General features: G+C 42.4%; 1 protein-coding gene across 1 annotated transcript in view; it reads left to right on the forward strand.

The window, feature by feature from the left end:
• The first annotated feature begins 6,481 nt into the window (after positions 1-6,481).
• The window catches only part of LOC149464417 (ficolin-1-A-like), a 29,619-nt gene continuing 14,796 nt past the window's right edge, over positions 6,482-21,304 (forward strand). The window contains exons 1-5 of the mRNA XM_089674699.1: positions 6,482-6,629; positions 14,780-14,893; positions 18,305-18,358; positions 18,505-18,558; positions 20,694-20,729. Of these exons, the coding sequence (XP_089530825.1) occupies positions 6,482-6,629; positions 14,780-14,893; positions 18,305-18,358; positions 18,505-18,558; positions 20,694-20,729 (406 nt within the window). The remainder of the gene's footprint in view (positions 6,630-14,779; positions 14,894-18,304; positions 18,359-18,504; positions 18,559-20,693; positions 20,730-21,304) is intronic.

The following is a 21,304-nucleotide window of genomic DNA, read 5'->3' on the forward strand; positions in this document are numbered from 1 at the left end:
CACCTTGTTGAATCCATGCCACAAAGAATAAAGGCAGTTCTGAAAGCAAAAGGGGTCCAACCCGTTACTAGCAAGATGTACCTAATAAAGTGGCCAGTGAGTGTATAACAACATAATTCTCATTCTAATATATTTTGAGCTGTACGGCTTTTGCTTCATTTCCTGTACCCAATTCTCTGTAATATTTGGAAAGGTCACACTTGCAAATGGAGCCTTTAGGGCTTCTATACGAGATACCAAGTGGAGGGTTCCCGGCAATTAGCTCTGCGCAGCAGCTCCATTGAAAGCAATAGGAAGTTGACTGTTAGTTACATACTTAGTCCGGCTGAAAAAAGACAACAGTCCATCCAGTTCAACCACAGGAAAAAAAAAAAAAAGTTATAATCCTATACCCACAGTTGATCCAGAGGAAGGCAAAAAAACCCAGCAAAGCATGATCCAATTTGCTCTTGCTGGGGAAAAAAATTCCTTCCTGATCCCTCGAGAGGCAATCAGATATTCCCTGGATCAACTTTACCTATAAATGTTAGTATTCAGTTATATTCTGTGTATCTAAGAAACAATCCAGGCTTTTTTTGAAGCAATCCACTGAGCTGGCCAGAACCAACTCTTGAGGGAGTCTATTCCACATTTTCACAGCTCTCACTGTGAAGAAACCTTTCCTTGTTTGGAGATTAAATTTCTTTTCCTCCAGACGTAAAGAATGTCCCCTTGTCCTCTGTGATGACCTCAGGGTGAATAGCTCTACACCGAGTTCACTATATGAACCACTGATGTATTTATACATGTTGTTCATATCCCCCCTTAATCTCCTCTTCTCAAGAGAGAATAAATTCAGTTCCTCTAATCTTTCCTCATAGCTGATCTCCTCCATGCCTCGTATCAGTTTAGTTGCCCTTCTCTGTACTTTCTCAAGTTCCCCAATGTTCTTTCATTTCCCTAGCTAATTGTAGCCACTCACATGTAATTGCTCATGGAATGACTACCTACAATTGATCAGCCCTGGACATAGAGAGTCTGCAACCATTAGCAGCGACCTTCATTAGCGGTGGGAGCTGTCAGCCACCTATTGCTTTCCATAGGGCTTCCAACCAGAGCTAATTGCCGGGATCCTTCACAAGCGTGAATGAGGGCTTACAGGCTTCTTGCCCACTTTTTTTCTCCATAGAGAAAAAAAAACAAGAAAAGTCCATCCTCGCAGAGCTTGTTAGAAGACAACACTGCAGCAATAATCTTGTAACCCCCTGGCTGTTGGCTGTATCTAGTCAGTATCCACTCTCAACCTGTTCGCAATACTTTTCCCAGCATCTAGCATTGGGTGCCCTGGATCTAAACACTGTATGCGACTGCCAACAATTTTTTTTATTCAGCTGCCTATCAAACCTGCAGCACAGAGCTGAAGGGAGTGTTCTGAAACTCTTCCTCTTGTCTGTGCTGCAGGTCTGATAGGCTACAGGCAGCAAAGGCAGCTGAGTGTGTCGCCAACACACCAACTCCAAGATGTGCAGTAAGATTGTGAGATGGGGAAACAGCTCTCATTGTTTGAACACTGTTTGTGTGGAAGTAAATTAATGTTTTGACTGACATTCTGCAGTTTAGCCACAAGATGTCACTGTTTTTCTAACACAGGCTCAGACTGCATAGATATTTGTATATTCATGAAGAGGTGGGGTTTTGCACTCAGAGTTGGAGTTTAGTGAACAGGAAGAGGAGACGGCAGCCATGTTTTTTGGACGATGCTGAATGAAGGGGCCGTGTGAGCTGATGTAAGATTGTAAGCTGTTGTGCTGCACCGCAGGCTAGCCATACACTGATTACTGCTCTTTTAAGGTAATAACAGGTAAGGTGTGGCAGCTTAGTTGTGCCCGCCAGTAGGTAAATTACTTCACTTTCTACCTTCATCCATCAGAAGGCGCCTTGCTGTGCAGCACAAGGGTCTCAGCCTTTGGGCTGGGTGTATGTAAATTTATTGTATGTTTCCAGCATTTGTGGTTGTGTTTATTTGCCACATCTAAGTAAAATTCTGTTGTAGCAAAAGCTGGTGTTGGGGTTGCTTTCCTCGTTCGTGACTTCACTGTATCCTGGGGAGCCCACCCCGGTACACAGCTTACAAGATCATGCATACTGATCCTGTGGAGGGGGTTGTTAGGACAGCAGATTAATAATGGCTGCTTGCTGAAGGACTCTGGAGGGGGTTGTGTGGGTACTGGGAGCAAGCTGTAGATTTAAAATTACAGCCTGCATCTAAGTCAGCTCAGATGCTGGCTGCTTGTACGCAGTGTGACCATGGGGGGGCCGAGTTTGGTCGATGAACCTGGGCCCTGGCAGTTCATAATTTGCTCTCTCCCTCTCATTCCTCCCCTTTCCCATCTATCTCCCCTTCTTACTCCCCAGCCACCACAAGAACCTTAGCGCTACTTGCTGAGAGCAAGCAGACTGGTTTAGAGGGGACAACCTTCCACTGCGTCATGAGGTACGTTAGTGTTACTGACATGGGGATCCATAGGATGCCAGGATTTCATTGAAATGGGATGTTGGGATGGTTAGGCGGTATGCACAACCAACATTCACTCATTCACAGTGGCCTGTATACCACGCAACATTTTAGTGTGCCCAAGGGTGCAATTTTAGTTATGTCCCTGCCAAGGTCTAATATTCCCTGTACCTCTTCTGCCAATGCCTGACTCAGAATTCAGTTGATCTTAAGATGGACACAAACCTTGGGGTCAATAACAATGTCATGGTTAATTACATCAGTGCAGCCAGGAAGTTCTGAGAATGCTTCCTCGTTCTGCTGCAGAAATTCTTTTGATTCCTGTTTTTTGGCAGGGGACAGGGATGGTGCTACTTTACCATCATTTATCCCACCAACTATCACCACAGGCTTATCAATCAGGGCTAAGAGAGCCTCTCTATCTTTCCAAGCTTTAATCAGGTTTATGTGATGCATTTTCTCTTTTTTTTGTTTGGCTATTAAACTTTGCTGTTAACCTCGCTGATTCATTTCACTATCTCACAAGAACCCCCCTCTCTTGCCCAGAATGTACTATCCACCATGGGAACTAAAACCAACACTCAATCCCCTTGGTGAAAATTTGTACTTTCACTAACCTCTTATAGATCCAACTTTGGGCCTCTTGTGTCGGTACCAAATGTTTGCTGACAATAGGGAACAGCATCAATACTGTTTTGCATAGCTTTCATAGGGTTCATCTCAGCGGTGTCACTATGGTTGGTGTCACCTGGTGCAGTAAACTATGGTCAGAGACTACAGACATACCACAGGAGATGGTCGAAGACTGCAGACATACTACAGGAGATGGTCAGAGACTGCGGACATAGTAGAAGAGATGGTCAGAGACTGCAGACATACCACAAGAGATGGTCAGAGACTGCGGTCATACTACAGGAGATGGTCAGAGACTGCAGACATTGTACAAGAAATGATCAGAGACTGCAGATATTCTGTAGTGGCACTCAGTGTAACACTCTGTGAACTGGCTAGCATAGCTTTAAACAGAGTGACACACTAAGCTGCTGGGCTGGCAATCACTGTCATTGACCGGCTGCACACAATGCAGGTTACTCCGAGTTCACAGCGCGCACCTCCAGATCGCTTCACCACCGAGACTTGCTGTTCCCTACAGCCGGGATGTGGGCTGTGGTGTCACCCCTCCACTGAAGTCCCCAGGAGGGGAAGTGTCTAGAGCCGCTGCCCTCATCCCCATGGTACCTCTATCCCTCTCCTACCCTGGCCAGAGTCCTCTCAAAGTGCTGCATTAACCGCTGGCAGGAATGTCATGATTGCTGCCTCCTCTGCGCTTAACCCCCCTGATGGCACCCTGGATGGTGTCCCCCCCTGACGAATCCACACCCCCATAGTGACGCCACTGTTCAGTTCTCGATGAATGATCAAAAATTCTGGTGTTCATATGAACACCAAAACAGTTAAAGTGGTTCTAAAGGTTGGAGGTTTTTCCTTCATGCAAACCTTCATTGTGCTGCTCCCCTCTCAGCCTCGCCCCACCTTATACTCACCTGAGCACAGTCTCGATCCAATGATGTGCACGAGAGCAGAAACTCTCCTGGGTCTCTGCCTCCTCATTGGCTCCCGCTGCTGTCAATCACAGCCAGTAAGGAGGGAGCTGGGCCAAGCTGAGCTCTGTGTGTCTCATAGACACACAGAGGCAGCTAAGGAGCAATCACGCATGAGTGCCCCCAGAGCAAGCAGCTTGTTCTGGGGGCACTCAGTGAGGCGAGGGGCCTGGAGCATCAGTAGGGGACCCAAGAACAGGAGGATGCTGACTGCTCTGTGAAAATCCTTTGCACATAGCAGGTAAGTATGGCATGTCTGTTATTTAAAAAAAAATCTAAACCTTTACAATCACTTTAAAGTTCAGTCCAAGCTGAACCTTGAGCTCATCCCTACTAATAATCTAGTGGGTGTTTATTCACTTTTTCACCCCCATAATGATAAGGCAAATCAAAGCGCTCCATCATTTTGGTAATGGTGTCCTGTGTACAGCCAGCACTCCTCTCCCTCTGATACCTGAAAGTCTTTTCTGCATTTCTGAGTAATACTGCAGGTAGCCCTGCCGATTGACTGCAGCAGCCCCCCTCTACCAGTACCCAGTTAGATGCTCCCACAGTTTATTTGTTCACACCAAGCTGCTTGCCTATTGCAGATTCAGTCTTCCCAGCCTGGTGCAGGTCTACAATTTTGTTTCTGGTGTCCTTCGACAGCTCTTTGGTCTTCACCATAGTGGAGTTTGGAGTGTGACTGTTTGAGGTTGTGGACAGTTGTCTTTTATACCGATAACAAGTTCAAACAGGTGCCATTGATACAGGACAGAGGAGACTCTTAAAGAAGAAGGTACAGGTCTGTGAGAGCCAGAAATCTTGCTTGTTTGTAGGTGACCAAATACTTATTTTCCACCATAATTTGCAAATAAATTCTTTCCAAATCAGCCACTGTGATTGTCTGGATTTTTTTTCTCATTTTGTCTCTCATAGTTGAGATCTACCTATGATGCCAATTACAGGCCTCTCTCATCTTTTTAAGTGGGAGAACTTGCACAATTGGTGACTGACTAAATACTTTTTTGCCCCACTTTATTTAGAGGATGATTAGACCAAACTCAATTTCTCATCTGGTAATAAACCATGATTCAACATTTCCTCAGCTTCCGTCCACATAAGACTTTCTTCCACTGGCCACTTATACACTTCGAAGAACTATAATGAGTTTTAGTAGCAGGTAATTTCCATTGCAGGGTCTACTTCAACCCCAATCCACAAACCCACCCAGAAATGAGAAGGCATTGTCATCTCCCTCTCTATAACACAATGGCAAAAATATTTTATCTTTACACAGCAAACATCATTTTCTAGCAACATACAAGAACTAAACTACTAAGTTCTGGAACCTATGGTACCAAATTTCTGAGAAACTCTACTCCAAAATCTCTTCGATGTGTTGGGATGCCAAGGAGCAGAAGGGTCCTTTGTACATATATTTTGGCATTGCATACAAGAACATCTAGTGAACCCCACATAAAATAAGCATCATTTTTAATTACTTCAGCTGAATCTCCAACATGTCCTTTTCCACCATGAGAAATTCCCACTTATCTTTCTGTTTCTGTCCCTCCAACGTGACTCCTTCCGCTTTCCAACTGATGAACTGTGCAGAATTAGGGTATTCAGTAAATGAATATCTACATGACAAAAACAGTTCCTTCCTGCTCTAAATTTACCCCTAAATAAACATCTAGCTTTTGTTTAAAATGAAATTCTGAAAAACTGGAGACAACGACCTCCCTGTACAGACATATCCTATGCAATATCCATTTGTTTAAGATAGCATGATTACCAGGGAGCTCAGTCTGCAAGATTTAATGAAAAAAACAACATAGGTTTCACTTTCATTGATTTATATTGTTAATGCAAAAGGCTTAGAAAACAACTCATACAGAGTAACAAATTATTACTGACCACAGCACTCTGCTCCTGAATTCCTAAAACACAGAAGTTTAAAGCAGAACTCCGGACTGTGCCCAAACTGCATGGATTAACTGCTCATTTCGGTCTAGGGGTTCTTAGAGCTGAGATATACTCACCTATTCCTCCGATTCTCCAAGCGCAAGACAGGTTCCTTTGGCTCCTGCCTCCCCACAGTCCAGCGGTCTTGTGCGGTGGACTGTTCCTGACGTCATCACACCCAGAGACCGGCTGTGGACATGAAGACATCAGGAACAGTGCACCAATGGATGTGGGGGAGAGCTGTTTTTTTGCGAAGAATCTGGTAAGTATGGGAGCTGTGTTCACCCCTAGAGAAAGTTAACCCAAGCAGTGTGGGCACATCCCCACTTCATAGTAAAAGAAAAAATTGCCGAAAGTTCTGCTTAAAACTAAAGGAATCTTTAACCTGTAGGTTTCATCTTAAACTTGCAGAAATTAATATAAAATTGTAATTGAGGTAATGAGTGCTAAGAAGGTTGAAGGGTTTGCTCAACGCACAGTGTGCCACAAATATACAGAACTAGATCAGCAAGTCCATGCTGAATACCGCTGTGACAAATGTGAACAGGTTGCCCTCCTTGAAGCTCACATTAGACACAACCCACGTTGTTTGTTACAGGCCCCCCAGTGAAAGCTGGATATACATGGGTAGAACTTAATTAGAAAAAAAAATGTGATTTCTAACATTTGTTTGATTTTCTAATAGTTCATGGGCTCAAAATGATGATAGTTTTCAGCCGTAGTGGGCAAAAAGAGTGGAAAGGTAGAATGGAACATTTTTCTTAAGCAAAATTCTAACAGCGAATGGATTTTAGTTTGGGAAATTCAGTTCATTTCAAAATCGATTGTCAAAAGCATAAAAGGTTTGAAGTACTTTCAAACGGTATTAGTCAAGTCCATGATGGCATTGTGGAATGCACTAATGACATTTTTCGTACAAACGCTGGTTCAAAAATTTAGGATAGTAAAGATTCCTTATTCAGATAGCACGGGCTGCATGGGGCATTGATAATGATGATTGATAATCATCGACCATCATATGATTTCCTTTAATTTAAGTAGTGAACAACAAGCACACACTGGAAAGATAAAAAAACTTAAAGGCATGGTTCATCTCTACCAGAAAACTGCGTAGGAAGATAATGGACATCTGGTATGGTTTGAGAAAGGGGGGAGCAGTCACTTCCTTCCCCTTTCCTGGTCAATCAATCACTAGGAATGATCCCAACAACTGGTCAAAAAAAAAAAAAAACCCACCAGTAATGAACTCCACATCACAGCCAGTACCAGTGCCTGATTACAGCGAGTACCAGTGCCAGATTACAGCCAGTGTCTGATTACAACCAGTACCAGTGCTTGATTACAGCCAGTACCAGTGCTTGATTACAGCCAGTACCAGTGCTTGATTACAGCCAGTACCAGTGCTTGATTACAGCCAGTACCAGTGCCTGATTACAGCCAGTGCCTGATTACAACCAGTACCAGTGCTTGTTCACAGCCAGTACCAGTGCTTGTTCACAGCCAGTACCAGTGCTTGATTACAACCAGTACCAGTGCTTGATTACAGCCAGTACCAGTGCCTGATTACAGCTAGTGCCTGATTACAGCCAGTACCAGTGCCTGATTACAACCAGTACCAGTGCTTGATTACAGCCAGTAGTGTTCTGATTACAGCCAGTACCAGTGCATGATTACAACCAGTATCAGTGCTTGATTACAGCCAGTAGTGTTCTGATTACAGCCAATACCAGTGCCTGATTACAGCCAGTACAGAGTGTCTGATTACAGCCAGTACCAGTGCCTGATTACTCCCCTGGAAGGGAGGGGGCAGCAAGTACTACTATACCAGGCTACAAGCCTTTAAAATGAGGATGATACCTTGCCGGGGTGACCCCCTTGCAAAGCAACTAGTTCCTGTGTTGGTGAGGACATGGACCTCTTCCCCACATCCCTGACCTAGTGGATGTGGGAATCTGCATAGGGGGGGACCTATTGGAATCTTGAAGCCCACTTAAAAAAAAGAAGAGCCTCCCCCTGCATGATTGAATAAGGGGCACATAGCATATTAGCATCTCCCTCTCTATAACACAATGGCAAATATATTTTGTCTTCACACAAAATGAATATCATTTTGTAGCAACATACATGGACTAACCTGCAAGTTATTGTACCTATGGTACCCAACTTCTGTGAAACATAAAATAAGCATCATTTTAATGACTTCAGCTGAATCTCCAACATTTCATTTTCCACCATGAGAAATTTCCACTTATCTTCCTGTTTCTGTCCCTTCAACATGACCTCTTCCCCTTTCCAACTTATAATTGTGTGGAATGACTATATAAAGTAAAAGAATATCTACGTGTCAAAAACAGTTCCTTCCTGCTCGAATTTTACCCCTAAATAAACATCCAGCTTTTGTTTAAAATGAAATCCTGAGAACTGCAGAGGATGGGGTTCTTATTATCACTGTGCCCTGTACAAACTTGCCCTGTGCAATGCCCTTTTGTTTAACATACATCACGTGAGGACTGGAGAGCTCAGTCTGCAAGATTTCATGAAGAACAAAAATAGGTTTCACTTTCATTTATTTATATTGTTAATGGAAAAGGGTTAGAAAACAACCATTGCAGACCATCAAACTCAACCATTGAGACCAACAAACAGAAGTTCTTATAATTGTTTTACATTTACAGTATAAAGAAACAAATGATAAAAATGTGCTTCCTCCATCTGGAACAAAATACTCCTGATTGCCCCACTTATCTCCCTATTATTGACTGAAATACTCTGCTCCTGAGCACCCCACTTATAATAGCTCCCTATTGCAAGAGCGATAAGTCAAGTGGCTTGGATGAGGTGGAGTCAAATCATAGGAATTGAAACTAAAGGAGTCTTTTCAACCTGTAAGTAACATTTTAAACTTCCTGTAGATAATATAAATATTGTAACTGGGGTAATGAGTGCTAAAAAGGTTGGAGGTTGTGCACAGTGTGCCATAAGTATACACAAATGGAGCAGCAACTCCATGATGACTACTGCTGTGACAGATGTATATGGGTTGCATACCTTCAAGATCATGTTAGTGTCATGGCAAAAAATTTAGATCTTCAAAAGGCTCACCATGACTCTTAAAAATACGTTGGGGTATCTACTTTCCAAAAAGGGGTCATTTTGTGGGTGCTTGTACTGTTCTAGCCTTTTAAGGTCTCCTGAAAATGTTATTGGTAGTTTGGAAATCAAATGTGTAACTTATGACTCCTAAAGCCTAAAGGTGCTCTTCAGATTTTGGGCCCATCTATACAGCTAGGCTGTAAAAAAGCTTGACAGAGATTTCATATCTCCATACTCAGGATGATTATCAAAATGTGTTTTAAGAGTAATTGTATGTATTCCTATGCTGTATGAAAAAAAAAACACATTTCAAAGTTGCAAAAATTAGATCTTTAAAATATTTACCATGACTCTTAATAAATACCTTTCATCTCCAAACAAGGGGGCATTGTGGGGGTTTTTGTACTATCCTGTGCATTTTAGGGCCCCGAGAAATAAGATATTGGAACAGCAGGACTGATTTTGAATACATATACCATAGTTTGTAGACTCATTAACTTCACACAGACTAAGTAATATATTCTTGTTGAAAATTTTTAATCACAAAAGTAGCAGAATACATTCTGGCCATAAATGTATGAAGAAAGATTATTTATTTCATATGTATTATAACAGAAAGTAAGGGAAATATTTTTTCTTTATAAAGTAAAAAATACAAATCCAGTGAGTATTAAATGCCACCAAAAGAAAATTATATCTTTTAAAAATTATATAAAATACAAAAATGTTACATAACTGAGTAATTTTCAGTCAAACTATCACGGCAGTGAAAACAGAAAAAAAGGTTTGGTCATATCATGCAGTGAGACCATGTCATTTTTTATGCTGTACTAAAAGGTGCATTACATTTATGGACTTAGTGGTTGCTTCAATTAAATGCACCACATTCCAGTCTTGTAACCCACCTTTCTTCCCAACTGGTCCACCTTTTCCAGGCTCCCCAGGCTCTCCCTGTTGTCCTATAAAAACATCAAAGACTAGATATTTTTAAAGCAAGCATAAAATGGAAGAGAAAAGTAATATTTACTGGTGTAGCAACCTCCTAGGAAAACTAGGGGGAGCTGGTTGATTATTTTTTAGACAGGAGGCTGAATAGCAGCTGTGAGTGAATAGAATGAGGAAATGGTGCCATGGGCACCTGGGGAGTGCTGACAAACATCCTTAAACAGGGTTTTCCAAAATGGAAATGCGGATTTGCGTCGAAGGGAGGAGATCCAGTGTCTAAGCTACATATATCGATACCATTCTGCCGATAGGGCTCTATGGGTTTCACGAATAGAGGACCAAGAAGGAAATGAGCGAGAATTCAAAAAGTGGCGTGCTTGAGAGTAGCCATGAGTAGGCCACCAGGCAAAGGCGTGGGGCTGTGTCAGGCCCAGGGGGAATAGGGGGTTGTGCAGTAGGGACAGAAAGGGGAGTAGGGGGACATCAGTTTGTCCGAGTGGAGAATCGAATCCCAAACATGTAGGCTATGAGTCATTAGGGGGCTAAGAGGAGAAGGGCGGGAAGAGGTAGGGAGCCACAGGAGGGCTGAAACCGGGACTGGAGTGCAGTCAGGGATTTCCAGTAAGATCAATAGAAGGATGTCAGAGGTAGCGTGTAATAATGTTAATTGGGAAATTTGGGCTGCTAAGTAGTATTTCGTTACATTGGGGACCCCAAGGCCCCCCTCTCAACCTATGGGCATAAAGGGTGGTGCATGCCACTCTGGGGCATTTTTTGGCCCAAATGAAAGTCATAATCTTATTTTGGAGAGATTGCAGTAAGAAAGATGGCATATAGACTAGTAATTAGTTTAGGAAGGACCGTCATCTTGATTGTGTTGATCCGCCCTATCCAGGAGAGAGAGGGAAAATACCAAGAGTTCAAGAGGGAAGTTACCGTACGCAAAAAGGGGATAGTAATTAGCAGCAAAGAGAGAATAATAGGAAGGGGTCAGTTACACCCCAAGATAAGTGAGAGAAGAGGCTGCCCAATGGTATGGGAAGGAAGATTGGATAAGGGGAATCGTGGAGTCCAGGAGGGAAATGTTTAAGGCTGTCATTTTGTGAGGATTGACTTGGAGGCAGAGATTTCCACAAATCTGGAAAGCAGGGAGTAGAGGTTAGGGAACATAGTAATTGCTTTGGTAGAGTCAATAAAGCATCATCTACAAATAGGTTTAGTTTATATGAAGTTCTGGCTTAGGAAATCCCTGTGATATTTGGGTCCATGTGGATAGCAATCGCCAGTGGTTCAAGAGCCAGGATAAAGAGTGGCACCCCTGACAATAGGGAAGGAGTTGAAGGAACAACCCACCTAGTGGACCAGAGCCTCCGGGGTAGAATGTAACGCTGAAAGCCAGGATAAAAAGGAGTTCCCGAAGCCCCAGTGATTTAGTATATAACTCAGGTAGTACCAGGAGAGGGTGTCGAATGCTTTGAAAATATCTAATGAGAGGAGAAACCTGGGAATGCTGCGGAGATTCATAAGAGAAATAAGGTGTACCACCTTCCGGACATTATCTGCTGCTTGATGGCCCAAGACAAAACCGACCTGGTCTCTGTGAACTAGAGTGCGTAAATAATATCAACAGGTATACGAACGCTAGGTAGTGCAGGGAAAAGCAGCTGACATAAAGGCAAAACCTCTTAACCTTCATAAATCCAATTAATGTATGCAGCGCTAAAAGAATGACACATGTAACATAAGCAAATAAAGTTGCGCTATACGGCACTAAAGTAATTCAAGTGCAATGTACGTCTGTGGACGTTAATGTGCAAGTGGTGAACTTAGTAATGCAGTAATATATATAAGCACATACTGTAAGTCCCAAACTTTATAGGGGGTGAAGAAACATGACTCCAGTGATGTATAAATAAGTGTATAATGCACTAACCAGATAGCGCAATATTATGCTCATTTGAGTACTTAAACCACTCCTGGTCCTCTGGGTATGGAAAGATGAGTATCCAAGGATCAGCTGGCCAAATGACCCAAAGACAGGGGGGATCACTCACAATGGCAGATGCAGGGCAGGACAAGAGTCCACCTTGAAGGGGGGGGAGGCTCACAATCAAACGAGCCCAAACAGAACTTGCTAATAGTGTAGTATTTTATTAATGGTTGGTTGCCAAGCAGAAGTAGATGCAAAATTCAAAGCACTCACAGTGTGGTCAATCAGCATTAAAGATGGCCGTCAGCCTAACACATGGCCTGTGTGGCGTGAAGTCACAACCCTGGCTTATCTGACAGCAGATGAGTCATGGTTGTTAAGGAAACATCAGCCACCTGCTGCTTAACAACCAGATATTCCGAATGAAATTAAATGCATGCTAAAGTACAAAAGGAATTCCAAAAACAAATTGGTTCAATTAAAGAAAGCAGCCAAAACAATATTCTTCAATTAACAAATGCATCCAAACCAAAATGAAAATTTGCAGCGCTCACATACCTAGTTTAAAAAGAAAACCCACTAATTCTAATAAAACAAGCAAAAGCATGGAGGGGCAATTATTAACAGTTCCTTCTTTCCCATAACTACTATTACCAACAGGATACATTCCCTACATAATTGCTCCATCCTTCAACCAGCAACCAAATTTCAACAATGTGAATAAAATATTGGAGCGGAGAGTTCAGCCTTCCATCCATTGGGTGTTAACTGCAGTTTCAAAGTGTTCCCCCACTCTGCCATCACAACAATGTTCACTTTGATCCTTGGGGCACCTGACACCACGGGTGACGTATATGCAGCACTATGCATAAGAGCCTGATGCAGTGCACCATTCCTGCCAGTGTTCCACCCATACATGCCTCCTATCTCACACCTACAGGTGTAGAAACTGGCTGGAAATGGCGCTCCATTGGGCAGTCCCAAATACAGAGGCACTTGGTAGAGGTGAGAGTGACCACCATAGTCCTTATTAGTGTAGCACCATATCCTAGTTAGCTAGGGAGAGCTCTAGTTCAATTGATAGCTAGGAGAGCTGAGTAGCAGCCTGGGTGTGATAGTTAGCAGGGTCAACTTTGGGTTAGAGGCTCGGCAGAACAGCACTCTGGAATTTCCCTCTGTTCTAGGTAAATTTGAGGAGTGGCTGGTTTGTACTCTTAGAGGACCCTGGCCAACCCCCAACAGGAGGCTTGCCAAGGGGCCAGGACAGCCTTTAACTGAGCCTGCTCAGCTGGAGCAGAATTGTTGGAGGAGAGTGAGAAGAGAGGATGTGAGGCTGGAAGCAGGAGCCTATGAGGGGGCCCAGATGGAAAGGGGCACACCTACAGGCAGAGGACTTTGGAAGGAGGAAAGCTCAGGACTTTACCAGCCCCCTGAAAAAGGACTACCTGTGAGGCAGGGAAGGAGCGGCCCAGCTAAAAGGACTCGTAGCAACAACTGACCTACCCTCAGTACACAAGAAGGACTGAGTGAGTAGATTTGCACCCCTTGGGCCAGATAGGGGAAGGAGCACTCTGGTGGGAAATCAGATCGGACTGTTTTATTTTAAGTTACAGCCACTTGATTCCTTGATCAGGGATTCCTCCAGGCAACCAGATAGAGGAACATCTGGGGTTTGGGGTGGTACTACAGGAGATGCTGGCTAGTTCTCCACAAAGGGTTTTTTTGTGTGAAGACTTGTACATAGTTCACAAAGTTGTCCTCGGTTTTTCAGTTCCATTGGGCATCTTCTACACCCCTTACCCCATCAAAGTTCTAAAATACCCTAATAAAACACCAAATACAAGCTCAGTGACTGGTTACTGACTCCTGGATGCAAGTTTGTGAAGATGCATGTTGCCTGGCTGTGCAGGACTATAGGGGGGACCCAAAACCTCAGCAACTCCTAAGGGGTAGTGCTACATTATCCAAAACCTGAAAAGGAAAGGTGGATTAAGTCTTTAATTTGATTTTGTTGTTGTTATCCCTGTTATTTAAACATTGTAAAATTACTTAATTGGTCATCAGTGGAGCAAATTACAAAGGCAAATGGGTGATATACCTGTATAGACAGCCCCTACCCTAAGTTTACATTACTTACTTTCTCCTTCACTGGTAAGGTTGAGTTTTTACAAGGTTAAGCTGAATTATAGACTGAATTGTAAACTCAACTACTACACTAAACTCCATTGTACATATCTGTCGAACTTCTGAATTGTGATGAGTTTGTAAACTGATTACTAACAAAAAAGAAACTGCAGTGGATCTATTGAATTACATCAGATAGGTCATAATGTGACCTTTATATCAGAAAGAGAAGGAGGGAAGTTGATAAAATGGCTCGTTCTTATAGTCTCCAATTTCCTTTTAATGATAAGTGTTAAAACGGGAAGTCACCAGAAGGGAAACATTTGGCCTCCATTATGAGGATCTGGGTGCTAACTCTGCTCTGCCTGAAAACGTCTCTCAGCAGCCCCAAGGAGTCATGCTCAGGTATAGTTATATTATATGACTTTATTAGATGTTACATAATTATATTATTCACTTGTAGACTTCCCTTATTCATATCACAGACAATACCCCCCGTCTTTTACAGCTGATGGTCCATAGTGTTTCACAGTAGTCATGTTCTGTATCCTTCATTTGTTGTATGCATTTATATCTACTGAACATTAATATTAGGAGAAGGTAATTCTGTTCATTATAAGAGACCTGTGTATGTTTTCCTCATAGACGTAAAGGTTTTGGGGCTTGGAGACTCTGACAGGGTGACCATCATCAGAGGCTGTCCTGGGCTCCCTGGTTCTCAGGGTCAGAAAGGTGAAACTGGGGAAAAAGGGGCAAAAGGTGAGTTGGCATATACATAGAAGGGAACACCTGTGCTACAAGTCATATGAAATGTTACAATGCAAAATAATTATTGATGATTGATAAGGAAATAGATAGAATTCAATGTGCCCCTAAAATCTGACATAACAGGCCTTTCTGCCATTTTCTATGCCAATCTGAACAAATAGAAGCTTGAATGGGATTACTTGCTAAGGGCAACTGCTCCAGTTATTATGTATTTTTGTTAAATACATTTTCTGTATCTGCCCCCCCATTGTTGACCAGCACACTGACTAGACCAGTCTTTCTCAACTGGTGTGCTGTGACACTCTGGGATGCTGTATGGCTTTGTTTGGAGTGCTGTCAGATGCAACCATGATGCACTCTGTCATTCCTTGCTATATTGATGGGAGCCATCCCGCCTGCATCATGGGAACACATGATGGGGATCCAGGGTGGGCAGCATCAGGGCCCCCTAACATTCAAAAGAGGACAGAAGTCTGCCTTCATCCAGACCTGCTCCACATCTGTCTGGAATTGCTATGCCTCCCACCCTCCACCATGCTGCTGCAAGGATGCTGTGCTGAAACTCTGAAAGGTAGGAATCTCATATGAAGTGGGTATTCAGATGTGAAAGTAGGGGTTGAGGACTATGATGTGAAGGGTGGTCCTGGTATAAAGGGGGAATTCTGAGGTGAGAGTCCCTCCTCCTTGACTTGTTTCTTATCTGTAGAATAGTGGCCCCCTAGATAAAGTAGCCTTCAAAATTGAGTAACCCACATTACCAAGACCTTTGTTCTGCACAGACATAGATAATTATGGATTACTGATAATGAAAGCTATGGGAACTTGTTTGGCAAGGAGAAAAGAGGGAAAGGGGCTCCTTCTAAGTGCAGAATTGAAATACAATTTATTAGACTACATTTAAAACCACTCACAAGATAAAAAGGTATGAACGCCCATCAATCTTGATGTAAAGAGAAGCCAAGAGGTACCACCAAAATCCACAACCTGTAGGGTCTGCCAGTTTGTAGGTCAACTATATTCCCCAAAGTGCTTTCTTAGGGTTAGAGTTAGGGGAACAAAGACGTCTCATTGAAGAATGAGATGACCAACAGAGTGTCCCCAAACACTTTCTTGAGCAGCATCATAAATCTACTTCAGCTCTGTTCATTTGGCTCATAGGCTCTCTCTCTCCTCACAGCAGAATGTTTTAAACTTTTATGCCAATGGGAGACTTTTTGGATCTATACCTTGGGGACCCTGACCCCGGGAGGCCTTAACGAGGTGTTGGAGTTACATACGTAATTAGAAACATCCTCATTTTTATCCTAATTAGCCTCATATTTATTCAGTTTCCTCATAAATCAGCCCCCTGCATAACAGAATAATATATTCATCATAAAGAAGATATAATAATTATCATAATAGTCATCTATCTAATATTGTCTTGTTTTTGTTATCCTAAGGATTCTTGTAATTTGTAGCCTTATCCTAATCACTAAAATCAATTTATACTTACAGGGGACCCTTAAGGTCTTCCTACATTTTGAAATAAGGACCCTAGCAGTCCATGGGGGAGATTCTAGGATTCTCCAGTAAGCTCAACTTTTATTTATTTATTTTTTATTATTTACCTATACACAATTATTATGGATCCACAATGGGTATATTCCCTGTTGTAGTAAATATATGCACACGCTGATGCTTGTATACACATATATGTGTGGCTATATGCAGGCATATATTTATTAATGTCTTTCTTATAGTATATTTGAATAGCCAATTGATATATACAGTGCTCAGCATAAATGAGTACGCCCCTTTTGAAAAGTAAGATTTTGATCAATGTCTCAATGAGTACAAGAACAATTTCCAAAATTTTGACACAACTGAGTTCTATAGAACATTTGTTTAGCTGATTACATTAAAGTAAGGTTAATAATATAACTTAGATTACAAAATCTTCAGCTTTTCTCAAATTAGTTGATGCAAAAAATGAATACACCCCACAACAAAAACTGGGATGGCTGTTATTTGCGCAATATAGGACTTGTATGGACTGATTACATATTATTTATGGACTCTTGACATATACCATAATTTACTAGGAGGATCATAAGCAGGGGCGGAATGACAACTCATGGGGCCCCAGTGCAATAGGGGATCATGGGGCCCCTGTGTCCTTGCCCAAACTCAAAAAAGCCTATGAAAAAGGTACCATGGGCATCTCATGGGGCCCCCTACTGACCCCGGGCCCTCGGGCGGTGCCCGAGTTTCCAAATGGTCAGTCTGCCCCTGATCATAAGTCTTTTTTGTGTGCTGATCAAATATGTTTTCTATGGGAACTTGTTTGACTTACCATATCCATATATGGTAGATCTGTTGATTAAGTATGCATTAACTATGTACACTGTGCAATGTATAGCCTAGGTTCATACTACTGCTGCATAATAATAATGCGTGTTTCAGTGTGGTGTTGTAGCACACTTTTTACACGCATTCTTGATGCATTTTCATGCTTCTTGGGTTTTTTTTTTTAGGAGAAGGACACTGGATGTTAAACACAAAACCCTGCAAAAACATACCAAAATCAATTTTACATGCATTTTTCATGTGCTTTTCATGCATTCCCATTGAACTCTATAGGGCCGAAAACACAATATAGTGCACCAAAAGAAGCACCCAGGGGTGGAATGACCATTTGGAAACTCGGGCACTGCCTGAGGGCCCGGGGTCAGTAGGGAGCCCTAGGAGATGCCCCTGGTACCTTTTTCATAGGCTTTTTTAAGTTTGGGCAAGGACATAGGGGCCCCATGATCCCCTATTGCCCATGGGCCCCATGAGTTGTCAGTCCACCCCTGGATGTGATTTTAATTGCCGTGCATTGCAGAAACAGGTGAAGTCACACTAGTGTGAACAGGACTTTAAAGTGGTTGTAAACCTCAAACATGAAATATGAACAAAGCATATCTCTCTATAGTGTGCACTTGTCTCAGTTAGGAGCACTAAGTGTAATTTCTGTCTGCTGCTTTGTTCCTCTGCTGTCAGCATGAATCACTTCTGATAAGTTTTCTGACACCAAGAGAAAAATGGTGACGGGGAGGGACCTCCAGCAGATTGACAGCCTCAGCTCTGTTCCTGTGAGCTGTGTGGAGAGGGGGTATCTCTTCCCTCCAATCAGCTCTCAGAGCTCTTCTCACTGCAGAATGTAATTTGAGCTCTCTGCCCACGGTTTCCTGAACTCTCAGTCAAGCTTTATAAATGGTGCACTTTGAACAGATGTAAAGAAGAGAAGATTGCAGATAAACAGGTACAACTTATGTAGGAGGATGTGTTTAATCTCTGTGTATCACCTGAGGCCAGTCCCCTCAATGCATATATGTAAGGGTTTATAACTACTTTAACTTTGTATTTCAACATCTGTAGGGGAATCTGGACGCATGGGTATCCCAGGAAAAACTGGACCTCCAGGGATTAAAGGTTAGTAACTCTATAACTAGACAATAATAGCTATGTTATTTATAATTTTTAAATTATATAGCAATAATGATCTAATTAATAAAATGCACACCACACACAGTGTATAAAAGTGTATTCGTTAAATTAATTCACTCATTCATTACCAGGGCAGGCAGGATCTGAAGGTGGCATTGGAAAGACCGGTCTGCAAGGTCAAAAAGGTCAGTAATCATTGCATAGTTCAAACTTAAGGCCTTGTTCACACCATTCATGCAGAAAACCTGATGGAAACTGATGTACAGATTTCACTTGCAGAGACATCAGTTTACATCAGTTTTTCAATGAGTTTTGTACACATTGCAGACTCCTGCGCAGAAAAAATCTGTACGTGATACTAGTGTTGTGGTGTGAACAGGGCACATAGAGAACAATTGATTTTGTCGTGCCCTTGCAGAACGCGTGCAGAAAAACTGACATCTCTGCACCATGGTATCAACAAGCCCAAAGGGGGTGTGATGACACTAGGATGCGGTGTGTGGAACATGCCTATGCCTAATTGGTAATCCTTTACAAAGTGTTGTTTTGGAATATATGTTTTACATCAGTCCAGGAGTAATATAAAAGAAACATAATTCCCGTTTCATCACCCCTTTAATCATTTTTCCCTTTAACCACATTAAATCTAAGATTTAATTTCAACCATTTTTATTATTTTGCACAATAAAAGTTTTACAGATATTTGTTCAGTTCAGTAATTGAGAAAAACACACTGGTGGCCAGTGGATCATAAAATATGAACAGAAATTGCTAAATGTACTAGGATTCAACATTTTGTGCTGTAAAACGTGATAGGGCTCCAGACATGGATGGTGCCTCCTGTTCCATGAGCAACCAAGGTATTGTAGTGACAAGTCCTTCCTGTCTTTTGCCACTTTGTCTGTCCAAGGCCCCGACCCAGATTAACCATTTTTCAATGTCCACTAACTATTGTTCTTTGATGGATCAAAACTTTAGGAACAGAACCAATAGTCCCTAATACAGGGGTCTTGGTTATGAAGAATGTGGGAAGCAAAAAAAAAAAAGAAAAGAGATGAAAAGAAGTTGCTCCCTTCAGCCAGGGTCCTGGCCTACTTCCGCTGTCCTACCTACAGTATATGAGAAATTGTATATATCACATCCAGGGATTACAAATATTTTCAAATCTGGCTTGCTGTCTTCTCATGTAGCAAAAAAATTTATTTTTGGTTGTTGGTATATTTACTATAGATGATTTCCATGCTTTGGCAATGAACATTTATGCTAGAAAATTATAAAAAATGAGGGTCTGAGTGTGTCTAGGGATTTCTGCAATTGGTTTGTTTAGGGGAGTACACTCTCGATTGTGAGATAATAAGAGAGTTATGTTAGGGAGTTGGAAGAGTTCAGGCAGGAGTTCAGGAGGCAACAGAACAGGAGTGGGACTCTGAAGCTGGCCCCCATGGGACTTGGTGTGGCCTATTCTACAGATATGTAGTGCTTCCAATTGCTGGTATTCCCTGGCTAGGGAATACCTGGAGAGGTCCTGGTGCCCTGGACAGGATGGAGTTGGGGAAGAGGCCATAGATGGCCTGACCTGGGAAACTGCCAACAACTGCTACCATATTGGTAAGAAACTGTATGCTCCGAAGTAGTATGCTATGAAGTTATAAGCCCTGAAGTTTTATGCCAAGAAGATGCCTACCTTGAACTGGAAAGAATAATGGCAAGGTGTACTGGGGTGTGCTAGAGGGTCCATTTGTGCTGGTAGCTGGATGATCTATTGTTGCTGGGAAGATCTATTGTTGAGGGAGGGGTCTATTATTGCTGGGAGGGTCTTTGGTTGCTGGGTGGCCAATTGTTGCTGAGAGGGATCTACTGTTGAACGAGAAGTCTATTGTTGCCAGTTGCTGGAGGGTCTATTATTGCTGGCTGCTGGGAGATCTGCTGTTGATGGTGGGGTCTATTGTTCCTGGGGTGCATTTATTGTGTTTGGGGGGGATCTATTGTTGCAGGGGGAGATATTATTGCTGGCTGCAGGGGATCTATTTTACTGCTTTTACTTGTTATCATTGTCTAAAATAGGCAGTACTGTGGAGGTGGATAGGTGGTAGAACCATGGAACAGTTCTCAGAGGTGGCTAGAGGGTAGAGAAAAGGGGTGACTTACAAGGAGGTTGTACCGGCACCTATTCTGCTTTCTTTACAGTTTTATCCTCTGTGTTTATCTTGAGGTGACTGAAGAGTCCATCTTCATGTGGTGTCATCAAATTAATCTTTATCTAATATGCTTATTCTGTACACCAAATAACAGTACATCTTATCTTCCTTCTTTGTGATAGGTGCCAAAGGTGAGAAAGGGGTACAAGGAAACAAAGGTGAGTGTCAGGCTCCTGGCCAAAATTCCTCATACAGGTGGATCTGTTGAGGTCTATATGGGGTCTTCATTAAAAAAAAGTAAGGGAACCGTGCACTAACAATGGTGCTGCCCAACTTCACCTGCCATGTCAGACAATTCATTTTTATAGTGAGCAGTCTTTTAACTCTTGTTTTGTTCAAATGTGAGCAGGCTGGGAGAAAGGAGGGTGGATCATGAGGGTAGAGAAGAATCTCTTGCTGTAACAATAGCACAACAAAAGGCATTGGTGTTGATTTACTAAAGGCAATTAGACTGTGCACTCTGCAAGAGTAGTTGTTTCAGAGCTTAGTAAATGAGCAAAAGCTCTGCTGACTTTCATCATCCAATCATGTGCAAGAAATGCTGTTTTTTCATTTTCCTTGCAAGTGATTGGGTATTCTTGGCAAAGGGAAGCTTTACCTCATTTATGAAGCTCTGGAGCAACTGTACTTGCAGAGTGCAATTGCACTTTGCAAAGTGCACAGTCTATTAGTTCCTAAATATATTTTATTAGTAATCTCCTATGCTGTATCTGACATCAGCTGATGTAGTTTC

Source organism: Staurois parvus, unplaced genomic scaffold (genome assembly GCF_062004578.1).
Source record: "Staurois parvus isolate SC_StPar_1 unplaced genomic scaffold, SC_StPar_1.0 ptg000151l, whole genome shotgun sequence".
NCBI classification, from domain to species: domain Eukaryota; kingdom Metazoa; phylum Chordata; class Amphibia; order Anura; family Ranidae; genus Staurois; species Staurois parvus.